The sequence below is a fragment of the Pogona vitticeps genome, chromosome 13 (genome assembly GCF_051106095.1).
Source record: "Pogona vitticeps strain Pit_001003342236 chromosome 13, PviZW2.1, whole genome shotgun sequence".
In the NCBI taxonomy this organism is placed as follows: Eukaryota; Metazoa; Chordata; class Lepidosauria; order Squamata; family Agamidae; genus Pogona; species Pogona vitticeps.
In genome coordinates this window covers 20,450,697-20,477,480 of record NC_135795.1, presented here as the reverse complement: position 1 = coordinate 20,477,480, position 26,784 = coordinate 20,450,697, and the positions used below count along the sequence as shown (strand labels likewise).

The window sequence follows — 26,784 nt, the reverse complement described above, 5'->3', positions numbered from 1 at the left end:
CCTTTATAGCAAACTTCTACATGGAGCATTTAAAAAAAAACGGGCCCTGGCTTCGGCACCCTTTGCACCCACAGTCTGGTTCCAATATGCGGATGACACCTTCGAGTTCCTAAACAATCTCAACAGCATCCACCTAAATATACAATTCACCATGGAAAAAGAAATAGAGGGCCTACCCCCGTTCTTAGACATCATGGTCTTCCGCAAAACCGACCTCCTATTGGGACACAAGGTCTACAGAAAACCCAACCACACATACCGGTACCTACACAAAAACTCCAACCACCACCCACAACAAAAAAGAGTCATAATCAAAACACTGGTAGACCGTGCAAATCGGAACTGTGAAGCTCAATTTCTCAGCACCGAACTCAACCATCTGAATTGGGCCCTACAGGCAAATGGCTACTCCAAAAATGAAATCACAAGAGCCATCAAACTAAGAAGACAACACCAAACTGAAGAGGAAAAACAGCCACCCACAAATAAAGGATTTCTGCCATACATCAAAGGGGTAATGGACCGCATGGGGAAACTTTTGAAAAAACACAACCTACAAACAGTATTCAAGCCGACCACAAAAATACAACAAGTGTTACAGTCAGCAAAGGACAGAAGGGACCCCCTCACCACTGCAGGAGTATACCGGATACCTTGCAGTTGTGGCCAAGTATATATTGGAACCACAAAACGAAGCATCCACACCAGAATCAATGAACATGGGAAACACTGCAAACTAAAACAACTGGAAAAATCAGGGACAGATAATCTCAACAATACACACACGTCAAAAACACACTGATCACCATAATCTCCCAGCTCCTGAAAAGGACAAAAGCTGATCCCACAGCTATAAGTACTCAACTCTCCAAACAACTGCACCAGAGCACAGAGTGCTACTCCTGTCCTCTGAAAATGCCGGCCACAGAGATTGGTGAAACATTAGGAAGAACAACCTTCAGAACATGGCCAAAGAGCCCAAAACCTCCCCAAAAAACTTTAATGTTTTGTGTTCCCCCGAGTTTTCTTCAGGAACCGATTTCTCCCTTGTTCAGTCTTCATCTTCTTATATCACTACAGTCCTCTGATGGTGCAGGGGAAGTCTTCAGAGGCCTCAGAAATTGATGCCATCTTCCTCCAACCTTCTGTATGGAGTCCTGTTGAAGAGAGTGCCGACCTTCTGGGAGAGAAGTAAGAACCCCCTTCTTCCCCCGGGGGTGCGCCGGCTCACTCATGGCCCCTCTCGCTCCTGCCGGGGCCGGCGCCGCAGGCGGGCCATCAGCCTCTTCACAGCCCGTTTAACTTTGTCCTTGGCCCACTCCAGGCAGGGGCAGAGACATTCCCAGGGGACGCAGCCCGGCTTCGGCCTGGCCCGGGTTTGTCCCCCTTCGGCCCTCCTTTGGTCGGAGGACGGCCCGGGGGGCCCTCTTTGTGGGCGCTCTCGGCGGCTCCCTGCCTTTCTCCCGCCTGTGGCGGCTGCTCTTTCCCGAGCGAAGGGAGGTGGGGCTCCCCTGCGGAAAGGCTGGCTTCTCTCCCTCTCCGGCCGGGGGCGCTTCCCCTTTTTATGAGCCTCCGCTGTGCCCTGGACGGAGGAGGGCGGAAGGGCGCTGTTTCCTGGGAGCCTCTCTTCTCCTTCCGCCCCTGGTGCTGCTGCTGCTGCTCCTCCCTCTGCATTGAGGGCCAGCGAGGGGACCCCACTGGAGGAGGAGTCTCTCTGGGGCTGGGTCTCCTCCGCCTCGGGGGCCTCCACATTTTCTTCGGAAGGGGGGGGAGCCCTGCAGCCCTGCAGTACAACTAGCTCCAGCTGGAGGCTGCTGGCCTCCTCCAGTCCCCCTCTCCCATCCTCTGGTCCTGCTGCTGCCTCATCCCTTGTAGGTGGTTCCAGGGGCGGCTTGGGGGGCTCCACGTCTTTCTCTTCGGAAGGGAGGAGAGCTGTGCAGCGCGGCGTCCCCGCTAGCTCCAGCTGGTGGCCACCGGCCTCCTCCCTTCCCCTTTCCTCATCCGGTGGTCCTTCTTCTGCCTCATCCTTTCCCGGCAGCTCCAGGGGCTGCTCAAGGGCCTCCACTGGTTCTTCAGGGGGAGGGGGCAGCCTGGGTGGCTTCTGGGAAGACGGCCGCCTCAGGTGCTGCCCCGGGCTCGCCGGGAGCGCCTTCCCTCTAGGATGCTTCGGGTTCAGAAGGGGCAGGCTCGGAGAAGGAGCACGGCATCTTCGGGCGGAGTCTTCAACTGCCGCTGGGCAAGTGCCTCTCTTGATGTCCGCCATCTTCACCTGGCGGTGGAAACGGAGCCGCCGGTGTTGGTCTGGATCCGTCTCTCGGGGTCCATGGAAAGCTGCCCGGTGGGACAAAGCGAGCTTCTTGGCTGTTTCTGGCGCCACCGGGTGGAGAAGAGAAGAGGCTTTGTTTCCTGGCAGTCTCTGTAAATGTTTGGCAGGCCTGGACAGAGCATCGAGGTGGTTTCGAGCCACTGCCTGGACGGGCCTCAGTTGTAATTTGGGGGTTGGCTTTTTTGGGCCTCTTTCCCGGCGATAGTCCTCCAGGGCGCGGAAGAGCCTGAGCGACCTTATGACCAGAGAAGGGATCCCACTCCATCCCTGGGCCTTTTTCTTTTTAACATGATGTTCCAAGCGCTCTCTGGTCTCCTTGTCCATGTTCTGCAGGGCGAAAGCCTCCGGGTCAAAGTCTTCCGGGGTGCAGGTCGAGCTCACCAGCCTCTTCTGCTGAGGAGGAGGTGGGGTCTGCCTGGTTCTAGGAGAGGCCCTTGGTGTGGCTTCTGCACCCTGGAGGCAATAGTACTCCAGGGTGCGGAAGAGCCTGAGTGACCTGATGACCACAGAAGGCATCCCACGCAAACCCTGGGCCTTTTTCTTTTTTACATGGTGTTCCAGGCGCTCTCTCGTCTCCTTGCCCATGTTCTGCAGGGCGAAAGCCTCCGGGTGAAAGTCTTTCGGGGTGCAGGTCGAGCTCACCAGCCTCTTCTGCTGAGGACGTGTGGCCCGTCTGGTTTTACGAGAGGCCCTTGGCGTGGCTTCCTCCAGGACATTGCGAAGGGCCGATCTGGCGGGCTTCTGGTTAGGGAAGGTCTGTCTCGGACGGGAGGGCTTGGCCACGGGTGCTGGTGGCAGCACCACTTGGATTTCTAGCGACCTCGCCGACCAGACGGTCCCGTTTTCTGTCCCATAAGCCGAACGCTCACAGACATTTAGCTGGGCAAAGCGGGGTAGAACCTGGGGTTCGGCTTCTTCTGGCAGGCGTCCTGGGACGTCCCTTCTTCGGGGAACCCTCCTTTCCCTTTCTGGAGGCCTTTCAGGAACCAGAAGAACATCAGGGGGTTCCAGCTTTCCCTCCACCAGGTGACAGTCATGCAATTTGGAGCTGGCACCAGGGACGTGATGCTCCGATTCGTCCGTGGAGTCTGGTCTTGTTCCCGAAGGACCTTCACCGGCAGCCAAGAAGCTTCCCTCACTCGGATGCCAACCCCAGCCTTTCAGCCGATACGGGCAGGAAGAAGGAGAGGATGAGGAGTGGGAGGAAACCTCCTCTTGACTCCAGCCATCGAGGGTGCCTTCGTCAGCCTCCGGAGTGTGCCACTGCCTCTCCCAAGGGAGCTCATAGCTGCAAACGAAAGAACGAAGCACTTGATATATTGCAGGGGAAAGAAGCAAGAAGCATTTCCAAAATGTGTCCCTCTTTGACAGGGGTTGGATTCCCTTCCAGGGTCCCTCCCAGCAATGCAGTTCTAAGATGATGGTGATGATTAAAAAATACCAGGCTCGGTCAATCAAAACTATAAAAGCGTTGACTGGTATTACAAAACAGACACACATTTTAAACTTAAGTATCTGTTAAATATCAGTGCAGTATGTACCCTCTTCCTAATACTGCTGTTTTTTTGTTCCTAATTCTGCTGTTCTGATGGTGTTATTGCTGAGATATGCAACTGCTTATAATAAATACTTTGTGAAATTTCTTATATCGTTCCCAAAGCCTGAATGGCTACAGGGACCACTGAAGTATGTTCTATACTTTGTTAGTTTTTCCAGTTCTTTATTTTCAACTTTGGCATCCCCTGGAATTGCTCGAAACGACTAGATAGGCGGGGTATAAATATAATAAATAAATAAATAAAAATAAATAAATTGCCAGTGATCTGGACCTTTCTTCCTTCTATCACTACTCTGCCTCTGCTGCCCTGGGGCTTCTACACCCTTATTCATCCCTTATGGGTGGATTTTTTTTTCTCAGGTGGGCTAACAAGAGGGTCATCTCTTCTTCTCTTTGAACAACCCCCCCCCCCAAAAAAAAAGCCTGGCTTTAGCGTAAAGGTAGGAAGGTTTCACCTACCTGTCAGACCCGGAGATCAGGCACTCCCCAGAAGTACAGGTGGATGCTGCAAAATAAAAGAACAGAGAGATATAACACAACAAAATAAAAGAAGCAAAATAAAAGAACAGAGAGGAATAACACAACATCATGATGCTGCTACTCATGATGGCAGGGAGTGCAATCTCTCATTGCATTGCAGGGCCTTTGATCCCAGCCGGCAGGTTCCACTGGGCTGATCGGAACCTTGGGCTGTCGTGAGCCACCCTGGCCACCTTCCATTCGCCTGATGCCAGATCAGGGAGGCACAGGGCCTGGCCAAAGATAGTGTGGCACGTATGCCACTCCCCTGAAAGGACGCCCCCCCAGCAGCCACGCCTGGGTGGAAAGGAGGGGGCGATGCCTCGTGGGTGAGACGGGGGGGGTGTCACAAGGAAGCAGCACCACCCTTCGGTTCCCTCCACCTCCACGGAGAGCAGAACCTTTGGAGAAAGCATCAGGAAAAGGGAGGAAGCCCGAAGCCCGAAGCCCCAGTTCTACGAAACGTTTAAAACCACTTAACGTGGCGTTGAAATGACCTGGTACCTGGCACAGCGAGCGCGTAACAGGAAGATGACGGATGAGCCAGGGGAAGCCACCCCTCGCCATGCTGGTCCGGCTCCCGGTTCGAATCAACCTCAGCTTGAGGCTGTCGATCCGGCGCTCTCCGTGAGGCGAGCCAGTTTCTCATCCACAGCAAAAAAAACCCGCAGCAGTCCAAATAAACAAGCAAGCAGGAGACGGCGGGACAGGCAGGAAGCTCCAGATGCCGGTGGGAGGAAGGTGTTCACGAACCTCCACGGCGGGCTGGCTTCCAGGACTGGCTGGGCGTTCGCATCCCAGTCAGAGTCCCGCCAGGGTTGCTCCTCCTCCAGGCTGGCGAAGAGGTCCCCCAGATCTCGGCTCTGGAGTTCTGGTGCCTGGCCAGGGTCTTTCTTTAAAATCAGAGAGCCGAGGATCGCAATCAGGTAGGCGAGCCTTGTGGCGTCCCCCATGATCACTTGGCCAAGTGTGCCAGGCGAGGCTTTTCCTCCAAAATGTTGGCCAGGTTTCAGTGATGTCACAATGAGGGGTAGGATGGTGGCAGGCAAGGAGGGCTTTCCTCCAAAATGTTGGCCAGGTTTCAGTGATGTCACAATGAGGGGTTGGATGGGTCCCCCACCCACTCACCCACCCTGCTGCCTATTTAATTTATTTATTTATTAGATGTTTACCCCTCTCCCTTCTAGACACATGACTACTCAGGGCGGCTCACAATAAAATGATTCATAAAAACAATTAAAACCACAATTTACACTGACAATATCAGTATAATCAAGATGGAAAATATGAAACAAAAGATTAAGTAGAAAGTAAAAGTGAAGTACAGTGATTCTGGCCTTGACTTACAAACTTAATCTGTTTTGGAACGGTGGACGTAAGTCAAAACGTTCGTAAGTCAAAGCACCATTTCCCATAGGAATGCACTGAAAACCGATCAATCTGTCCTGACTGTTTTTTTCTCCTCAAGGAGAACCACAGAGACTGGGGAAACATTAGGAAGAACAACCTTCAGAACACGGCCAAAGAGCCCGAAAAACCCACAAAAACTTAGTTCTATGTTTCCTTTTCTTTCTTGCTTTCATTCATTCATTCATTCATTCATTCATTCATTCATTCATTCATTCATTCATTCATTCATTCATTCATTCATTCATTCTATTTGAACTGCAAAAGATCATAACATTTCTTCAAGGCTTCGCAGAAGTCCTGTGAGGACATGGCAGCCCCTTTGGGGGTGGGGGGATCCATGGACCATAGGCTAAGAACCTGTGATTTAGTTCACAGTTCCTTCCTTCCTTCTGGCAAAGAAAGAGTCTTTAAAATACCTAATCTGCTCAGAATTATGTCTTCTGAGACACATGGGCTCTGCTGCAGTTCGGAGTCCAGCCGGTGCCTTCTCTGTGAGCAGAGGGAGGAGGTGGCAGAGAAACTCCTCGTAGGGAAAGGAGGGCCACCCGTAACCTTGACAGCTTTTTCTCCCTGCATGTGCAAGAAAGACAGAGAAGCTGCCAGTGCAGCGGAGAAGAAACAACAGCCCTCCCTCTGCCTCTCGCAAGTTAATTAGACAGGCATGATCAGAGAAGAGGTAGCCGCCAAGGGACAGTTTCGGGAGGCTTTGCTCAGTCAAGCCTGCGAGGAAGGGCAGCCTTGCGGAAGGAAAGACACACACCCCCACGGGGCAAAAGCAAAGATTTCAAAGTCTCTCTTGCAAAGTTTTTCCAGAGGATTCAGCTCCGTGTGCGAAGGCAGGTTTGAGCCCCAGCCTGGCCGCGGCCGTGTTGGGTTTGATCAAAGAGGGAGGGCTTCCATTTGCTTGGCCGAGGTTTGGGATTTCTCCAAAGCCTTGGGAGGCCCGTGCAGAGCGGGAGCTTTTTTGGACTACGATGTCCAACCTCCCCAGCCAGCACACTGGGGGGGGGGGGGGGAACTCTGGGAGTTGTAGTGAAGAAGACATTGTCCGACCTCTGATGTGAATGCAGCAAAAGGACTGCAGTTTCTTCTAAGTGTGGCGTTGGGGTGTATCCAATATAGGAGGGTTGGTCCTGGGGGGTCTGTGGTTCAGGAAGCACTCAGCATTGACTGTTCGAGAGCCCGAATCCATTGCCCCAAAGTACTGCAGCAAACTCCAAACCTCAGGAGTCCATAGGATATGGAGCCTGAACAGTGGGATTACAGTCATGTGGGGGGGGGGGGAGAACATTAAAATCCTGATTCATTGATGGGATCTGAGCTGGCAGTGACTTGACCTGGAGGGTGTGCCATGCCCGAGGTATAAAATGTTGGGCTTTGTTGTCCAAGGTAGCGTTTTGGGACAAGATGGAAATGTGGCCTCTTTTTCTTTGGAAGAGCCTCAAAATTCTGGCCCAGGTTGCTGGTCCTTCAGCTCACAGGCACTTATCCTTCCTCCTCTTTCCTAAAAGCTCTTTATAAACCGCAGCCTAGCAGTCCCCCCCCCCCTTCTCTCTCTCTCTCTCTTTCTCTCTGCCCCCGCATGTCTGAATAAATCTCTGAGTGTTCAGTCAGGCAAATAAAATTAAAAAGCAAGCACAATCCGTATAATAAAGTGGAAAGTTGGCCTTTTTGCTCATGGCTGAGTCTTCACAGAGATCGCCTCCCCTGCTTCTTCTTTTTTTAAAAAAAAATATGTGGACGAGCCTCAGAGTTGCACACAGCCAGCTGCAACTTCCTTGCTAAGTAGACAGGCCCCGGCTGTCGTGTAGGGGCAAAGGGAGATCTTTCTCTTCACCTGGCTCTGCTTGCATATGGAGGAACGGAGCGTGGCCTGTTTCCTGTCCATTAGGCACCGATGCATTATTGGCCATTGGTGTGTATTCTTTATCTCGGCAGGCAGATGGGAGCGAGCCGGTCATTCGGTGGATGTGCGTTGTTATTTACTGCTGAAGCTCAGCATCCTATAAAAATGAACGTTTGACTTGGGTTCTTTCCTAAAGAATTGCATCAGGTCTTCGCTGGCGGAGCTGAGATGTAGCAGGCAGTAAATGAACAGTTTAATTTTCAGTTTGGATGGGGAAAAGCTTGCGGTTTTACTCAGGCCAGTTAGAGCAGTAGAGGCTTTGCAATTCAAAGCTGTGATTTTTTTCCCCCAAAGACCAAAATTAATCCCTGGCAGGAGGAGAGATTTCCTGGAAACCAGAGGCAAATGGAAAGAGTGTAGAAGGAAGTAAGAAAGCCAAAACTAGGAAGGCAGTGTGTACGGGAGAAGAACTCTTAGCTGTTTAATAGTATGATGTTCTATGGATTGAATCATTCAGTTTGTTTATGGGTCAGAGCAGTACTTTGGGCCACGGAGAACTTCCCCTGCAGGTCATGGACTTACGGACTGCAGGGAAAGTCAGCTGGGAAAAGAGGTTGATGTGAGACTAGGGTCTTCCTTCTGGGGATAGAAAGCCTCCATTGGGGGTTCCCTCTTCCTCATGCCCCACCTGACCCCCAAACCAGGGTCTGGCTCAGATTCTGACCCGTGCCTGAAGAGAACAAGAGGGAAGATTCGAAAGCAAGGTAGGGCTTAAGAAAAAAGATCCTTGAATCCTTGGAGGAGAAGGAAGGAGCCTGGGCCATTTATGGATAAGGAACAAGGAGGTTTTGAAGGAGGAAGAAGCAGGGCAAGCCTGGAGGCGGAGGAGGCAAGCAAGGCAGGGCAAGGTAGACTCGTGAAGTTGGAAGTCTGTGGTCCAACTTCTTGATGATGCAGGGAATTCGTGGCTACAGCATCCTTGACAGAGGGCTGTCTGCCACCCTCTGAGGAAGCTCTTACCCCTCCTGAGAGTTCTTCCCTAGCGTTTAGGATGCCACCTTCTTTCTTGCAATTGAACCTCATCTGTAGCGGGAGAACAAGCTTCCTCCAAAGACGGCTGTTGACTAGCATGGCATCCCCTCTCCATCTGTTTCATAAATGGCCCAGGCTCCTTCCTTCTCCTCCAAGGATTCAAGGATCTTTTTTCTTAAGCTGTCAAGGTTTCAGGCGAAAGATGCCCTGATCCCTCAAGCCTTCCTTCCTTACAGGGTTAGATTTCCAGGCTTTTGACCCGCTTGGTAGTCTCTCTGTGGCCACGGTCCAGCTTGTCAACCTCTTTTCGTTAATGAGTGGTGCCCAGAATGGGTCCCAGAGGGCTGCAGGTAAGGTCAGACCACAGCAGGATCGAAGAGGTACCTTGGCTTAGCCTTCCTCTGGACCCTGTATTTCTTTTCACGCGGGATAGAAGAGGAAGGGTTTCCTGATTTATTTCTTTTTCCTTCGTGATTCAGGCGAACCATCTAACACTTGAACTTTAGACCTTTTGGCGAGTCTTCTGGCTGATGGTTAGCAAAGAGAGCTGCCTCGAGAGGGTTTCCGCCTTTTGGAACTGGGCTTCTCTTGACTGCCATCAAATATGAAGGAGTCCATTCTCAAAAACAAAATGTTGTGTCGGAAAAGCTTTTTACGTTATAAAAATTGAATTATTGCCACATAGAGACAGGGAAGTTTCCCCCCCCCCCATGCTCGCTTGCCTGCTTCCCTCCCCCTGTTAGAAATGCCAGGCTGTGTGCCTTGGGAACACTGTTCCCCCTTTTGCGCCGAGCTATTTTCTCTCTCTTCCATTTTATTGCTTTTTGGAAATTCTTGACATGGCATGATGGTTTGGAGGAAACAGATTCTTGTTTTTCTTTTCCTCTCCCTTCCTTTCCTATAATGATAATAATAATAAAAAAAATCTAAGTGAAATTTATGTGTGAGCTCCCTAGCCTGAACCCAGCTGCTGGCCCCATCTGCTCCCTGCATGTGCTGGACTATATTTATTATTGATTTAGAATATCTGAATTTTGCCAAATAGATTTCAGGGTGGGAGGGTAACAAGACTTCAAGCGACTGATGCATCCTTCACAAATGGGAACTACTCAAGAGAGTTGAATCTATGCCCCTTTTTGACTGAATAATGACTTAGGGGTTATCTTGACATGGGAGTTGCATTCTCCTCTTTTCAGGCGTGTTGTTTCATGGACACAAACATTGCAACTTGTGCCTGACTCTCCTAAGTACTCTTTCCTTAGCCACTGGGTTCCTTGCCACTGAGTTAAAACATCTGCCCAAACAGTGGTGATTTGAAGCCACCAGCTCCACATGCAATCCACTGCAATGCCCTTCAGTGTTGTTCAGTGACCTCTACTGCATCATGGATCTTTGTATAGCAGAACAGGGGAAACCATGACCTTCTCAATGTTGTGGGACTCAACCGTCCCCTCAGCTCCAGTCAGGATCAGTGCTGGTCAAGAATCATGGCATCAGAAGCCCAACATCTGGAAGGCTGTGTCATGAGAATTTCTCTGGAAGATTGTGTGACATTGGGTTTTACTCTTGCATACGGATGGGGAAAGTGTTTATCCAGATGGTGAGGGACGAGGGACTCCAAATCGCAGTATTCCTGGCTGTAGCTGTGCTCCCTAAGGCTCTGGGGAGTTGTAGTCCAACAGCATCTGGAGAGTTTTGCTTTGCCCAGAACTGGTTCATTCTCTAGAGCAGGAGTTCCCAACCTTGGGTCCCCTGATGTTCTTGGACTACAAATCCCAGAAACCTTCACCACCAGGATTTCTAGGAGTTGTAGTCCAAGAACATCTGGGGACCTAAGGCTGGGAACCCCTGCTCTAGAATGTCAAAATGCTGCAAGAGGTTCCAGATATTCTGGGAAAGGTCATGCTCCAGAATGCAGCCCCCATGGTCCAGATTTCGGTTTAGCCCTGGGGAACTGCATCCCCTAGTCTTCTTTGCCTCTGGGATGTAAATACATCAGGGTCCCACCAGCCAAGAAGGTTGGGGGACTTGCACAGCAGCTGCCACCGCAACTGAATTACTTTGTGAGGGGGGGAAAAGAAAAGAAGGGAAGGGCATTTCCCCCCCCCCTTCTGAACTCATGGGGCCCTGGGCATCTGGGTAGGGGTGTTGTGAAAGTGCCCCCCAGATCCCAACACCATCAAGGGTGTGGGACTGTTTGCAGCTTTGGTGGTCTGGGGGGACGACGACCCCGAAGCTATTTCCTGGTGTCTCTGTGTTTTTAAGCCACTTTTTGCTTGGTGGTCCTTCTGAAGTAGCTAATCGCAGGTGCGATGCTCGGTGAGCAGGGTTGCGTGGCACGGGGGGGGGATGCTCACGGTTCTCAGAGCAACATTTTAAGGACAATTGGATTTGGGCCTCCAAAGGTTTGAATGGTCTCCCCCCCCCCCCCCGGCCGCCGCCTTCCTCTCTTTGAAGGCTCCACATTTCTATTAAGGCATCCATCTGTGTCTGTGCAGCTGTGGCATCCTTTCTGTCGGTTTCCTCCTTTATTACTTTGAAATGACTTTTGGTATTGCTTTTTAACCCCTCGTGGCCGAGACTTTTCCCTCTCTTTGCCAAGGGTGCAGAAGACCTGGGATAAAAAGGGGGCAGGGGGTTGCTGTCGGGAAATGGTGGAGAGCCCATTTCATTGCTAGACTGTCAGATTGAATGGCCGCCGTGAGCTGTTGGAAGGGGAGCATTTTGCAGGGTTAGCTTTCTTGCGAGCCACGGACGTGTCCAAGGAAGTCAGAGGGAGAGGCTTGAAAGCACGGCCTATGGGGTATTTGCTGACGTGCTTTACAGGAAAAATGCACAGCTCAAAAGCAACAGCATGTCCCCTTGATTTCTCCCAAAGCTTCTTGCTCAGTAGCAGGCTGCCAAAAACCCACTCCCCCCCCCCCAGCCGGGGGTTTTGCAGCCCTGATGCCCACATATTGAATAAACACAGTGAAACATCTAAATCCAGAAGACCAAAATTTGTGTGAAAGTATGCTGAGACTGTTACTTTGTTTAGGCCATATCAGAATCTGTGCAGTTAAGTCAACTTGTACATTTTAAGGTTGTGTCCAAAGAGACATAGTTTCACAGGAAACTACTACTGAGTGCATGATTTAAACTGAAGCCAGGCCACAGGAGTGCTAATAGCTGAAAAATGAAATACTGTAGAGGAAAAGGTAAAGACCAGCCTAGGCTTTTGCAGCTTCGAAAGTTACTTTAAGCATCCCACGATCACTGCCATGTCATGTCTAACTTTGATAAGTCCACCACATTCATTTTGCCTTCACCTCCTTTTCTCAGCTCAATTTAGAATACTGCACCTCACTCCAGTTGTTTTAAATTATTGTACATACTGATTTTGTTAATCTTCTTTTGTCATACTTTTAAGTTGCCTTGGAAGGATTTCTATCCTGAAAGGCAAGATACGAATGATTTTAATTACACAGAACTGGAGTTTGGCAGAGGCATTGCTGTGACAAATGTGTATTTCTTTAGAGCTATTGTTATATTTGGTTGAAAAAGTACTGCAGGTTTGTTAAGCAATGCAAAAATTGGAGACATTATTGGAGACGTTAGTGACATGACATTGGGTACCCACAAACATACCATCATATCAGCTTCAAGACTGAGAAATCATTTTTTGTCCAGCCCAACTGTTTCACTAGACACACAGCTAACCCTAATCTCCCCTTCTCGAGTTTTCTATTGTCTAGGACCTAAATTGACAAACGAGAAGCCATCTTGAAGACTTGTATAAAGAAATGTGGAGCTTAGCAACTAATGATATGTGTTGACGTGTGAAGGAGGGGAATGACAAAGCCTCATGATTTCAAGGATGCGTGGAATTTATATTTGGAGTACTGTACATGTCTTTTTGAAAGGGAAAGGTTATAGGCCTTGCAGAAGAATCAATGTATATTTTTGGAGTGAAATGGGGTAAAAAAGTTCTAAAATCATATCTTCAGTTACCTAGCCTCAAGGGTGAGGGAGGGTTAAAAAGGTTAACTTGGCCCAACTCCGGGAGGCCTGTGGAGGGCAAGGGGGGGGGCGGCCTCGCGTGTGCTCTGGCCCCGACTTGACGACTAAACAACCATTCCATTTGGACCCTTGATCGAATCCCGCCTCCCCCTGAGGTGAGTCTCTGGCTGCCCTTCCAACTACACACTGTATTTCTCACCTGGTGAGCATTTTCCTGCATAATTAAATTGTAAACCGCCCAGAGAGTGCTTGAAGCGCTATGGGGCGCTATATAAGCAGCACGCTTTGCTTTTTCCCTCCCCTCGCTGCCATGGGAATTCAGATTATCCCAGGAGTTGCTGCAAAAAAAAAGACTCTTTCCCTCGACTTTGTCTCGACTGGATCCGCCTCACCCGCTTTCCCTCACGCGAACAGACAATTGTACTGGCTAGTCCTTTTGGTTTTAATCTAGTTGCATCATTAGAAACAGCTATTTGTACTTGCCCTTTGCTCTTCCATATTAGCTGATGGAGTGTTTTCTGACCTGGGAGTCACATCTTCCAGCTCTATCTCTTGTTTCATTCTGGACTGCCTCATGGTTAAGGAAAATTTGGCAGAGTTTTACCATGGCCACCTTCTGCACAATGCTAATAAAAGTTAGCTTGAATGCTACCACGGTAGCTTCTTCTACCTGTGTCACCTTCAGCTACTGTTGCTGTCCAGTTCTTGCCTTGAAGAGGGTGGAAGCCTCTTTGTCCAGTGTCTCAGCTGTGACCATTTTGCCTCTGGCCTCCTGGTGGCAACTTCACTGACACACTCAAACCCCTACACCACATTAAGATGTCCATCCAGGAAGGAGATGATGTCATATTAGGTAGCTGGTTAAATACCCTGGTTGCAATAGTTTATAACTGGGCACGTGTCCTGCTCAGCAGCGAATGTGTACCCAAGCAATGCTATGAATAATACCCAAAGAGAAACTCCATGGGGTCCGTGTTTGCTTGGGCTTGAGGAAATGTGAAGCGTGGGCCGCGATGAGGAGGACTCTCTTCTTTTAGCAATGGGTTATAAAAACAACAGTCAACACAAAGGGCCTCTTTGGAAAAGCCATCTTGGCGAAGCCTGAACTGTGCTTTCAATGAAAAGATGGCTTGTACTGTATTAGACACAGGACGCACGCGTTTTGTGAATGTAGATGCCTGCAGTTTTTTGAATGTAGCCTTTTTGGGAGGCTGCCGCATGTTTTATGAGGATGGCCACGACTGGGTTTCCTAGCAGGAGGGTTTAAGGTGGATTGGTTTAGCTACTGGAAGAATGGGCTTGCGAAAGTGAATACAAGACGTACCACTTCAAGGCACTCATTCCAAGAAAAAAAATCTCCTTCTGTCATCTTCTGTCACTCATGCCCCTTCTCTTCCCCCCACGTGGGAACGTCAGAAAAGAACTACCCCGGGGATTATGTTTATGAATGGGAGGACCTGCAGGCTGAGATGATTATTTGTAATAAGGTTCTTCCAAGGCCGGAGGGGCACTGGTGGTAAAGGCGGGAAAGAGACACGGAGGCTCTTCATAAGTTTCAACGTTAACATATTTATTACAAACTGAACTTAACTCTTGGGGATCAAACGGATCCTGCAAACATTGATCAGTCAATAAATGGTACCTCTTGGGTCGCGTAACTGGTGGTCTTTCTAAATCTCCTAATAAGGTGCCGGTCCGAACCTCTCGCGGTCGGTCATAGGGCGCAGAGGGGCACATACCGTGCCGCAACAAGGGTGTCTCGCCCAATCGCCCTCCAAAGGCATCTTCTGGACTTCTGGTCCAGGGCGTATTACCCTCCGCCCTCCAGGGTGATTCCGGGGGTATACGGTTACTGTCCATTCTAAGGGATCAAAGGTTCTCCCTCTCCCTCCGGGTGTTACCAGATCAGGGAGCAAGCCTCCTCCAGGCAGAAGGTTGGGAAAACCGGCTGCACTTCCCACATTATTCTCAAACCCGAGCATGGGTTCAGTTTGGACCCCTCGAGTCTTGGTCCGCTCCGGGTTCACGTCAGTCCATAATCTAAAAGCCCGCGCATTTCCCCCCTCTTTTATATCCTCCCATAGTATTAAATCTAACTCCTCCACTCCTTCCTCTACTAGACACACCTCCGACGGTTTTTCTCCTATTACATCGGCTTGCTCCCAGGCCTGGTTGGGAAAAGCAGAAGAAGGTGGCCTCTGCACAAAGGTGTATTTAATCTCTTTAATTTCTTTATCAATTTCACTTCCGCATTGCTTTTCTCCCATAAATGCACCTCAAGTGGTTCACGATACTTAAAATATAACTACAAATTTTAAAATTACAACAAATTATTCAATTAAAAAACAACTTAAACCTGAAATAGTTTGACAGGAGCATTCGAAACACACTTTAAAATACAGTGGTGCCTCGCATTACGACGTTAATTCATTCCGCAAAAATCGCTGTAGAACGAAAATGTCGCAATGCGAAATAAAAAGGCCCATAGAAATGGATTAAAACCTGATTAATGCGTTCCTATGGGCTTAAAACTCACCATTCAGCGAAGATCCTCCATAGCGCGGCCATTTTCGCTGCCTGGTAAGTGAGGAATCCATCCCAGAAAACAGCGGGTGGCCATAGTTTTTCCCCAGTGGCCATTTTGAAACCGCTGATCAGCTGTTTTAAAATCGTCGCTTTGCAATGCTCGGTTCCCGAAACAGGGAACCGATCATCCCAAAGGGAAATTCCCCCATAGGGAACATCGTTTTGCGATAGCTTTTGCGATCGCAAAAAATGCATTGCAAAGCGATTTCATCGCAAAACGGAGCGCTCGCTAAGCGAGGCACCACTATACTACACCTAAAAGCGCAAAAGGGTCCAGTTTTAAGCACACAATGTAGTTAAAACATCTGTTTAAAAGGAAATGTCTTCACCTGCCACTGGAAGAACAAGAGGGAGGGAGCCAACCCAGTGGTCAGAGGGAAGGGAATTCCTTTTGCCAGCTTGTTCCCCCCTTCCAGGTATGTTGGACCACAAGGCCCATAATCCCTTGCCGGCCTGGGAGTTATTGGGATAATGGGAGTTGTGGATCAAACCGGGAGGAAGCAGGGTTGGGGAAAAGCAGATATAACATGTCTTCAAAGTTAGGGAATAAAAGCTCCCAGAAGGATGATTGTTTAAGATGATTTTGAGAAGAGCTCCTCCTTTATATGATCCTTTCCTCTGGACCAAAACATTTTTCTGCCCTCATCCATTTTCTCTGTGCCCCCCCCCCGTGTGTGTGTGTGTTTTAAGTAGGGCTTTTTAAAAATTAGCCTGTCTCATGCAAATACTGAAAACCAAGATGAACCTGAGTTTCCAAAGTGACATGATTGCAGTGGATGGGAACGGAGCAGTGAATTACGTCGCCTGTGTACTGGAAGAGATTGGATTTTGTAGCAGGCCAAGGAACTTTCAGCGCTTTAAAGCACGCACACGCACACACACACACACACACACAGACACAGAGAGAGGGGGGGGAATCGAATTCTGGCCTGCCTTCTGTCACAGACTGAACTGTAAAACAAGCCAGGGTCTCTCATATCTGGAAATCCAAGGGAAAAATATCCCACGGTTCTGGTGCAAGTGGAATGAGAGGGGAAGGAAATTTATTTATTTTGTGTCCTGGATCTGGAAAGAGAAGCCAGGAGTTCTGACAGATCCACAGTTAAAGTGGCATAATCCGGAATGTCAGGGTTGAGGAAAGTCGGCTTCCCTTTCGGAGTAGAAAATGCCAACGTCCAGCCCGCGCGATGGAGTGCCACCCAAAAGCCACGAGCAGATCAGACCCTCTCCTTGCCCCGCCCCCATCCTGTGCCCATGGCCCATTCCCCTGGGTTTTGCTTCTTCCACCTTTTCCACAGCCCCACGTGACAATTCCCTCCCATCGAGGAGGAGCAGCCAGGAAGGGAAGGTTAAGACTCGAGAGGAAATAAAACCGGACACGCTGCAGGTAAACACCTGGGTGGAAACGGGGGCTCTGCCTGCCTGCATTCACCCTGCAGAAACATGAATCCGGGCGTGCCGGAGGAGACGCCAAGAGTTTTTGGAACAGCCGACGTGTTGTGGGTGCGAGGCGGCGTGATGTGGCCACGTGTGGCAACCTTCGCAACTGACCTAATTCCAGGAGGCCAAGCCTATGTGATGCGCTGGGTTTTGTTTTTTCGTTTCAATTCTTTACGAATCGGAGTTGACATCCTTTCCTAGACCTCCTTATAAGGAGGTAAACAGAGAGGAGAAACGTAAAAAGGGTTCACATGTTCCGTTAATCTTTAATAAGCTACACAATCTAATTTGATGACATTTCCACTCAAAGAGGGGCTTTTAAAAGTCAATTTAGCAAGTTAATTGGTTTCTTAATTGCAATTTGGTTGGTTGTTTATTTACTACAATGAATTAATTACTTGCAGTGATGTTCCCCCTCCCCCCCCCACAGAAGACAATGTTCCTGGCTCCCCACCCTCCTACTTTTTCCTAAACACGGCCCTGCAAGGGAGGCTGGGCGGAAGGGAAAGGCCTTGCCCAAGGTCACTTAGTAAGATCTGCAGGACCTGAACCCGGGTCAGCTCTTTCTTCTGAGTGGCGAGATGTCTCCAGTCACCCAGAAAAAAGACTCTGCCCTTTGCTCTGTGAGGAAGTGCCTGCACCCTATTTATTGCCTAGCCTTTATGCCAGCCTTGGCCAGATTGCCCGCCGTTCCTTAAGGCCAATGTCGGTGATTTGCATTTTCTTTCTGGGCCTGAAGAGGGCTTTGAGATCTCAAGGCTTGGAATCTAAACCCTCCTTTGTGAGTTTGAGGTATGCAAAAATATTTTCTCCTCACCTTGGAGATGGTGAGAAGTTCTATGTTGTTCTTGAGAAGCATTGCCATATTTGTGAGCACCGTTTTTGCTCAAATGACAGGACTTCACAAAAGTTAGTGTCGTGTCTTTGTGTAAGGGGATTTAAGAATGAGCAGCAGGTCAGACTGAGGGCAAGGCTGAGACCCGAAGAAGGCTGGATAGAGACCCCAGGGCCTGAAGTTTATAACTTGTGTAGTAGAGAAAGCGGGGCGAGGAAAGAGAGAATTCTAGGTGGGCCAATTGGTGGAAGAAAGCCTGAGAATGGCTCGTTTTACATATGCATGGAAATATGTTGATGCATATGAGTGAGAAGGATCTTGGAACTGTCATAGACCACAAACTGAATGTGAGCCCACAGTGTGATGTGGCTACAAAAAAAGGCAAATGCTATTTTAGGATTAATAGAAATGTGGTCTCCAAATCTTGCGAGGTGCTAGTTCCCCTCTATTGGGCACTAGTTAGGCCTCATCTAGAGTTCTGTAGATGGAAAAGACCCTGATGTTAGGAAAGTGTGAAGGCAAGAGGAGAAGGGGACGACCGAGGATGAGATGGTTGGATGGGGTCACTGAAGCTCCCAACATGAATTTGACCCAACTCCGGGACCCCGTGGAGGACAGGAGGGCCTGTCGTGCTCTGGTCCACAGGGTCACGAAGAGTCGGACACAACTTAATGACTAAACAACAACAAGAGTTTCGTGTCCAGTTCTGGATGCTGGACTTTAAGAAGGATGCCGTCAAATTGGAGCAGGTTCAGAGGAGGATCGGGGCTGGAAACCAAGCCTTATGAAGAACTGCTGAAAGAGCTGGGCATGTTTAGCTATAAGAAAACGAGATTGAAGGGAGATAGAACTGCACTTTTCAAGTTCTCAAAAGATAGTCTTACAAAGGAGGTGCAGGATCTGTTCTCAGTCATCCCAGAGTGCAGGACATGTAATAATGGGCTCAAGCAACAGGAAGCCAAATTTCAGCTGAATATATCAGGAAAAAAGCTTCTTAACTGTTAGAGCAGTATGACAGTGGAACCCATGACCTCATGGGGGAGGTGGTGAGCACTCCAGCGCTGGAGACTTTTGAGGGTCAATGGGGCCACCATCGGTCAGAGCTGTTTTGATTTGGATTCTTGCCTTGAGCAGGGCAGGTTGGACTCAATGGCTTTCTAGGTTCCTTCCAATGTCATGGTTCCAGGATTGTATGCTTACAGGCTTGCCCAGAGGGCAGTGCCAACCTGGCATCCTGAAATTCCTGCAGCTGTGAAGATGGGCTGTCAGGAGCCTATCCCAGAATATTCTCTCCCGCCAATGGGTAGAGGAAAATGAATGTTCTTTTCAGAGTGATTTTGGCTCTGTGCTCTCTGCCGGATTGCAGTTCACAAATTCTGGGATGCGCATCGCCTCCCCTGGCATTGGCAGCGGAGGGCGTTCCAACCGAGGGTCCTATTTCGAGAAGGCTGAGTTCAGCAGCTTCAGCGATTGTGAATAAATATTGAGGGCAATGGCTTTGTGGCGTTTGCAGCTGTGTTAAAAGGCAGCGTGGGGGCGGAGGGCAGAGAGTCGGAGATCTGCATTTTGCAAGCCTGATGGGCCAGCTGCGTGGGCTCCTCGCCTTCCAACGGCTCGGTTGAGCCATGCAAAGGGAGAAGCAAGCACTGTAATTAGGAAAAGTCCAAATGATCAGGGTGTTGCTTGGATGTGTATTCAGAGCTGCATGGGGGCAGGAAAGGGACTGTCGGTGATGGAGGTTGATGGCACCAAATAGGGAAAGCAGGGAAAGGAGCAGCCTTGGGAAAACGGTGGGAAGTTCTTGTTGGAATACAACACTCATGCCCCCCCCAGCTGTCTTGCCCATGTGGTGCAGGAGGACAGCTTAGCAGATGCGTCAGACTGCCAGAAAGACAAACCAGTGGGTGCTAGGTCAACTCCAACTTGGAACTTTCGCTGGAGGCAAAAATGTTGAAACTGAGGCTGTCTTACCTTGGGCACGACATGAGACGTGGCAGGGAATCTCTGGAAAAGACGGTCATGCTGGGAAAGGTGGAAGGCAACAGGAGAAGAGGAAGACCCAATAACACGAGATGGACTGACTCCCTCAAGGAACCCACAGGCTTACGCTTTCAAGAGCTGAGCCAGGCAGTTGAGGACTGCACAGTTTGGAGAGCTCTCGTTCGTAGGGTCTCCATGAGTCTGAAGCAACTGGACAGCACCTAACAACCTGAGCAAAGGCCCTCTATCCGCAACCTGCTGCAAACATACTTTTGAGAAAGCAGCCTGCTGCGTCGACTGATTCCCAAAAGGACATTTGATCACACAAGTGCCTTTGTGTCCTTTAAGAGCGTGCAGGAGGGCGTTGCTTTGAAGGCCTCCACCTTCAGAGGCCAGACAGGAGGCTGGAAAGGGTGTCCTCTTTTGGCAAAGGCCCGTTTTCAGACTACAACTCTCAGAACCGGCCAGCAGGTGCCGGCTGAGTTTTCTGGGAGTGGTAGTCGGGGGGAAAAGAAATCAGTTTGAACCCCATTTCTCTCCAAGGGCCTCCTTGCCCACAGAGGGGTCCAGTCCTGCTTCCAAATCAAAACGGAGCGAAAGAGACAGTGGAGGGAGCAGCTGCCCAAGAAAAGAAGGGTAGCGTTCAGATTGTGCCGAGACACCACTTTCAGTCTGCGGGGCCAGATTAGTGGCATGCAAAGAGATACTAAAAGTCTTGACGGCATAATTTTAGAATCTCGGCCTGTCCCCATTGAGAATTCTCAGCGAACAGGTGAGGCCCTGGAGAACCGGCGGAGGACGTCTGTCGTCCCTGTTCTCAAAAATAGGCCAAAAAAGGGAGAGGATCCGGACAACGATGGAGTGCTCCGCTTCGCCTTGATCTTTCAGAACAGGACCTGAATTCCTGGACTGAAATTACGGGAGAAGAAATGTTGGCTAACCCTTCGGAAGAAAGGCTCGACAGCAAGGGTGGTTTGATTGGGCCGCGGACGACCGCGGAAGGCGGAGGTTTTGAAGCTGAGCTTGGAGGGCCGTCCCTCAGGCCTGCTTTTGTGGTGCTCTCCAGCTCTACGTTTTCATGATTCCATGAATAACACACCTACGTGAGATGATGGAGACTGGCGTGCCAAGCGGCGCCTTTGGGCCCCTCCCCTGCCATCTGTGACTACCAAATATAACCTCCTCCACCCCCGTCAGCCCTCAGATCGCCGATCGTGGCGTATTTCATGCCGTGATGTCAGCATTAACCTTCCTTGCGCAGGAAACCCGGGGAGAGTTTTACTACCCGCACTAAGACTGCTGAATCGCTTCCAATTAGAGCTGATTTGATGTTAATTAGCCCGGTGCTGCTCCGTAAGCTCTTTAGCACTTATTACAGGTGAGAGATGAAAGTGCCCGCGAATTACTACGCCTGCCTTTCGGAAAGGGCCGGCTCTTGCGGAAGGGAGGGAGAACGGTTGGAAATGTGGAGGTGGGGGGGGGGAAGCGAGGGCCGGTCTCGGCAAGGCTGTGTGGATTCATGCAAGGAAAAGGCCGAGCCAGTGTTGTGCGGAGTGAGGATTCCCAGCTGTGCCCAGCTCGAGCAAGTGAGCCAAGCCACGCCCCCCCCCCCCCAACGGCTTGAAATCAGAACAGGATGCTCCTGTTTTGGGAATACCCCAAAGGAGGGAAGAGTCTGGCTTTCCTGTATGAGGCAAGCGGCTGCCCACAAAATGTTTGCGTTTGATATCATCGTGGTGTTGATCCAGGCAGAATTGCCCATGCTCTGGCTTCTAGTTTGGTATAAGAGGAGTTCCAGTCAAACCCTCAAATGCTGTACACAGAGAAGCATCCAAGCTTTTCTTTGTTTTTCTCCTATTACTAAAACGTTAAAATACATTTCACAAATTACTGGCATTTGAAGCTCTGAGCCCCGTTCCTCTCACCTTGCCGTCTTGCTGATCTGTGCCCCCCCCCGCCCACCTGAGAAGTTCTTTGCATTTGAACTCTGCTCCCTGGTTGGGGGAGAAAAAAAAAAGACTCCTTCAGCCCCTTGTTCTCTTAAACCTAAATAAAAGTGCCGCGATTCTCCTAAACTGCACTGCTTGGCTTGCAGTTCGCCATTTCAACTTTTGAGAGAAATTGGAGAATTTGGGAACCGAACTTCGGCATTTGCAAGCTTCGCTGTGTTCATTGCCTCTTCTATCCCTCCCCACTCCCCCCTTCTAAATGCAAATTGGTTTACTGCCGTCCTTTATCTCCTTGCTCTTTTCAACGTGCCATTAAAAATTACAATCTCATTGTGCTTAGGCACTTAAAATCACATCCGAAAACTTATTTTATATTGTTGTCTATGGAATGAAACCCATGCGGATGGCCATCTCTTGTTTTTTGTTGATTTTCTGTGCAGATATACCTGTATATAATGTTTGCATGTAACAAGAAAAGGAAATAGCCCTTGGTCCTATAGGTAAGAAATGCTCTTGGGAAGGATTAGTTTGGAAGCCACAGAGCGCAAGTTGCTGGCAGGGTCATCAAGCTGCAACCCCTACTAAAGTCAGAAATAATGTTGTTATCTGAAACTAGTTATTGCGGTTGAATCGCCAAAGTCTTATGAAAGCACATTTATGACATTATTGCACTGAGCAGAAGGAAAGTTACTTTTACCTGGTGTAGTGAAATAACATCTATGTGTCTTTCAAGGCATATTTAAAAGGCATTTGGGCCCCTGCTCTCTGCTGTTCTCCTACTGTAAGGTTTGGGTTTCTTGCAGGAGAGACGTAACAAGCAGCAAGCAGCCCAAAAAGGAATTAATCAATTATAACAGCATCATAACGCTGCAAAACGGAACGCCAATTGCTCTTCTTAAGGGAAGATGTGGGCCTCTATATGGGGTCGGGCTGCCAGCTCACATACAGGGTTTAGAAAAGTTACTTTTCTGAATTGCAAAATCCCAGAATCCCCCTCCCCAGCCAGGATGGGTTCTTCTGGGGCCTGCCATTCAAAAAAGAAAGGCGGCTCAGCTGGGCGCCCATCACCTCCCACGCTGTCAGGGGCTTCATGGGGTTTGTAGTCTGGTGAAAGCGGGAGGCCTTGCATCTTCCCCAGCCACGTCCTGGGGCGGGGGGAGCGACCCGAATTTTCCCCGCAATGATGGCGCACCGCAGCATGAGTATTGTTCTCTCTGTGTTGGTGTGTATCAATGTCCCGATTCCCCAAAGGCTAGCAATTAATGAGAAGCGAAGCGAATGGGTGAAGTGGCATCCGGGGGGGGGGGGAACGTTATGGATTGCCGAGGAGCGGTGGTGGTGGGGGAAACGCCACCGCAACCGAAATCAATTCCTCCCAGGCAGCTGTTTTCTGTTTAAGCTATTTATTTGTTTGTTTATTAACTGCTCGGGTCCTGTTGGGTTGACCAGGAAGTCGTTTGGAAATAACAGCCCAAAACCACCCATGTTCACTTTTGAAATAATAATAATTGTGTGCTGGAGACCTCTTTTTTTCAGCATTTTCTAGAGTGGCAAATACTTAGATGTGGTTTCCCATTGCCTCCTTCTGGGGGGTTGCTCTTGCAATACCAGAGTGTCTGAACTGGTCTCGATGGAATTTACTCATGAGTAACTATTGGAGCCTAGCAAGGGCACATATTATCTTTGTTTGATATTACTGCATGCAATGGTAGGTGAATTCTCCATCCAGGCAACCCAGATTTTTTTCCAAAGGGGAGGGAACACTGCTGCAATTATGCAAACTTTGCCTGCAATGTTAATTTGCATAATGACTTATTCTTGTTGTACTGATTGGGTGGGTGGGAAAGCATCTGTAAAGCTGCTGGGAATGTTCCTCCGTTGTCTTGTCGCTTTCTTGAGATTCATTAGGAGTCTGACAGAGAGGCTGGCAAGTTCTCATAGCCATGAGGTCTAGGAACTTGTGTTGCCAAATCAAAAACGCGGTGCCCTATGAGCAGTCTGCATGAATTGTTTCTTTATACAGAACGGATGAGCCTGAGGGTCGACTCTGAGAGTAGAGCAGGGCAGAAGAATGACAAGGGATCCAAACGGTTCTTGGGTTTACTCACCTACATGCACACAAGACTTGAAAAGAGCTTCATCGCTCCCTGGTCACACAGAGGTTTGCATCTCACAATGGTTCTGTTTCCCTTCTTTGCAGCCCTGCATGCGTAGGGCCACTGTCATGAGCATAACTCTGATCATTTCCTCCTCCCTCTTGCAAAGCGATTTTTGTAACCATGCAGGGAAGGGAAATGGTCCAGAATGGGTGGCGGGGAGCCAGAGCCAGGGAGAAAAGGAGCCGGGGACGGCCAGAACAATATCCTCTTTCGGGCCGTTCTCATTCTCTGGAGGTGGCCCGGTCCCTAGGCACCCCAATAGGAGTTTCAGTTCGTTTTGCCGCAAACCTTGAATCCTGGAAAACAGCTGTTTAAAGATCCAGTCATAATAATAGCTGCAAAAGAGGAAGGTGGCTGATGACAAGCACAACACCCAGGGACGTGAGGGATGACGCGGGTAAGAAAAGACCAGCCAGCCTTTTGTCTTTTCGTGAGCACGAAACAGAACGACCCCATGACGGGCTTGGCTTCCTATGATTCCCTTTTCTCCCGGACTCCTCTTTCCATTCCTGGGCTGGCAAACAGGACGAGGGCTCTACCCCACCCCCACCCCCCTCACCCCCACCCGAGGACCTCATAAAGCATCATTATTAAGTAAGTCGTCTCTGCCAGCCCCTTTTCACATCCCCAGATGAAAGGTGTTATGTAATTGTACCGAATGCTTCGGCTTGTTTGCCTTCCCCCCTCCCTTGTTCTCATCCCAAAATTATAGCACAGGAATCATCTTCAGTTCACCCGTATCTCAGAATAGGGCGCTTGCTCGTTCATTTAGAGATAATTCAGCATTTCACAGTCTTGGTTCGGCTTGAGGCTTGAGGTGGGGTTTAGTGGAGGCAGTTTGAGGAAAAGTCGGCGAGCGAGCGGTGGTTCTCCTGCGGTGGATTCCATCCTGCATTTAGGGAGGAAAAACAGTGCTGACTGTCTATTTTGTACCTCTTGTTTCTACCACTTATGATTCTGGAGGTTTAAAACCAGGCTGCGCAGAATCCGGCCACGTAGCCCTCTCCTCCATGAATGACTCTGAGATTTACCATACATGAAAGGGAGACGTGATAGATTTAAACAAGGTTACTTGCATCCCTATCCTCATAAGGACTTTACAGGGGCTTAAGATCAACCCCTCGCTGATCTCTTTTTCTCTTTTACTCTCCTTTCTCCCCTAACCACAGCAGTTTTGTGCAGATTTCTCTCTTTGGACCTGAGTTCCCCTCATATCCGTTCCGGGGATAATAAAAACCACATTTCCGTTTCTCTGCTTCTCTGATCTTGTCCTTGGTTACAAAGTTGGGATCATCTTAAGGAGGATCTCCCTTTAGGGAGGCTTTAAGGAAAACACACATGCACCTGGGGATTTGTAGCTTTGAAGAGATGGAAATAAGCCTTAAATATAATCTAAAGAAAGGGCAGGAACTTCCTCCCGGCTTCAGCCGAGTCTGGGCTTGATGGCAAAAGGCTTACGGGTCCTCTGATGGGGTCTTTGGCCTTGCAGTACCGCATAGGGGAAGAGCATCACACAATCTGCTCTGGTCCCTGTTAATTTCCCATTGCATTTATGGTGGAATTTGGGCCTTTTGTCTACAGCTGGCTCCATCGAAAGCATAAGCAGAGCATGCTGCTTATAAACCTCCCCATAGCATTTAAAGCACTCTCTGGGTGGTTTACAGATGAATTATGCAGGCAAACGCATTGTCCCCTGCACCCGATGGAAGGTTGAGTGAACCTTGAGCCGGCTACCTGGGACTGAACCCAGGTTGTGAGCAGAGTTTTGGCTGCAGTACTGCAGTTCAACCTCTGCGTGTCAAGTTCCTATGATTATCTTGCCAGCAACTTGTGCTATGTGGCTTCTAAACAGATCCTCCCAAGATATGTCGCTGTTTTAATATTTTTATTCAGCTCATCACTGAGGTTCATGTGAGTTAGTGTCCTGAAATAGGAGATGGGGTGTGTGTGTGAACCCGCATAGCCAGTAAGATATTCTCTTAGCCAGAACACATCAGCTCCTCCACACTCTTGCATGAGAAAGACGTGGGTCAGAGGATTCTGGCAGCCGCTGTGCTTTTGGACTGGCTGGAAGCTGGCGGTGTCTTTCCTGTTAGCGTTAAAAGGATGGGATGTGCTCCCACCAGGGCAGAGTTTGCTAGAAGCTAAGCTTTTCTCCAGGCTGCTGAGTGGACAGATTCTGCACTGTTTTCTGCTGCAGTGTTTCTAAGCCACTGCAGCTGCCGAGGTTTTGCCGCCTTGAGGTGTAGCGCTCTTTTTCAGCAGTGCAAAAAACTCCGAGTGCCCTGTTTTGGGACAGGATGGCCGTGGGGTGTCAGGGTTTGGCACATGCCTGGATCTGAGGAGACCTGTTTAAACAGGGGACAAGGAAGCATGGCCTCTGTTGTGATCTACCTGGAGTAAAAGATGCTAGCGTGCCCTTGACTATGGAAGTTCTACCATGCCATCTTAACTATTGCCTCTTTCTTCTTGTATTGGCCCAGCCCCGTTTTAAAGCAAAACTAGTAGATGTTGCATGGATGTGTTCCCTGGAGACACACACACACACACACACACACACACACCACATCTTTACTGGCCGGCCAGCAGCCACACTGAGATTTTCATTCCAAAGGCTTTTCCCCAACACGTGTCCATCACGGAGTCCTGTGGGAGCCAGGGCCACCTGTTGTTCCATTGTTTGCTGGAGAACGCTTGCGGGTGGTCCATCCGAAATCTACCACCCGTCTGCTTCACCAGATCATCTCAAGGCCCAGGACGACGGAAAAGAGATGGCAGGAGAGCCTTCTCTATTGAAAATGTCTTCATAAAATTTATACATGACCTCAGAGGAGAGAGGATGATGCTGACGACCCGCCTTCTCCCATCTCACGGCCCTTAGAGGGGCCCAACTGCAACTCCCAGCAGTGCCAGCCAGCAGGGGCCAATGGGCCTGCCTCGCTTCTGGGGCCACAGCTCTCCTCGTGCCCCGTTGTCTGTGCTGCATGGGGATGATGGAGGTTGTATTGCAACCCATCTGGGCCGTGTCTATTGAGAAAAAAGGGGGGCTTTGGCCAGGCTGTTCCTCATCCCACGTTGGAGCTGTCGATGGTGATGGTCGCAGTGGTGGACTGATTGCAAGTGCAGGGAGAGAGGGAATGTCAGC

General features: G+C 49.6%; 2 protein-coding genes across 2 annotated transcripts in view; one reads left to right on the top strand and one right to left on the bottom strand.

Moving 5' to 3' along the window:
• Window positions 1-26,784, top strand: part of GRIN2A (glutamate ionotropic receptor NMDA type subunit 2A) — a 120,768-nt gene that overhangs the window by 43,797 nt on the left and 50,187 nt on the right. The window lies entirely within an intron of this gene.
• On the bottom strand, window positions 718-4,610 carry LOC140702541 (uncharacterized). Its single transcript, XM_072982662.2, has 2 exons — window positions 4,344-4,610; window positions 718-3,614 (listed from the first exon to the last, which is right to left on the bottom strand). Exons 1-2 carry the CDS (start codon window positions 4,487-4,489, stop codon window positions 1,232-1,234), a joined length of 2,529 nt encoding a protein of 842 aa, XP_072838763.2. The 5' UTR covers window positions 4,490-4,610; the 3' UTR covers window positions 718-1,231.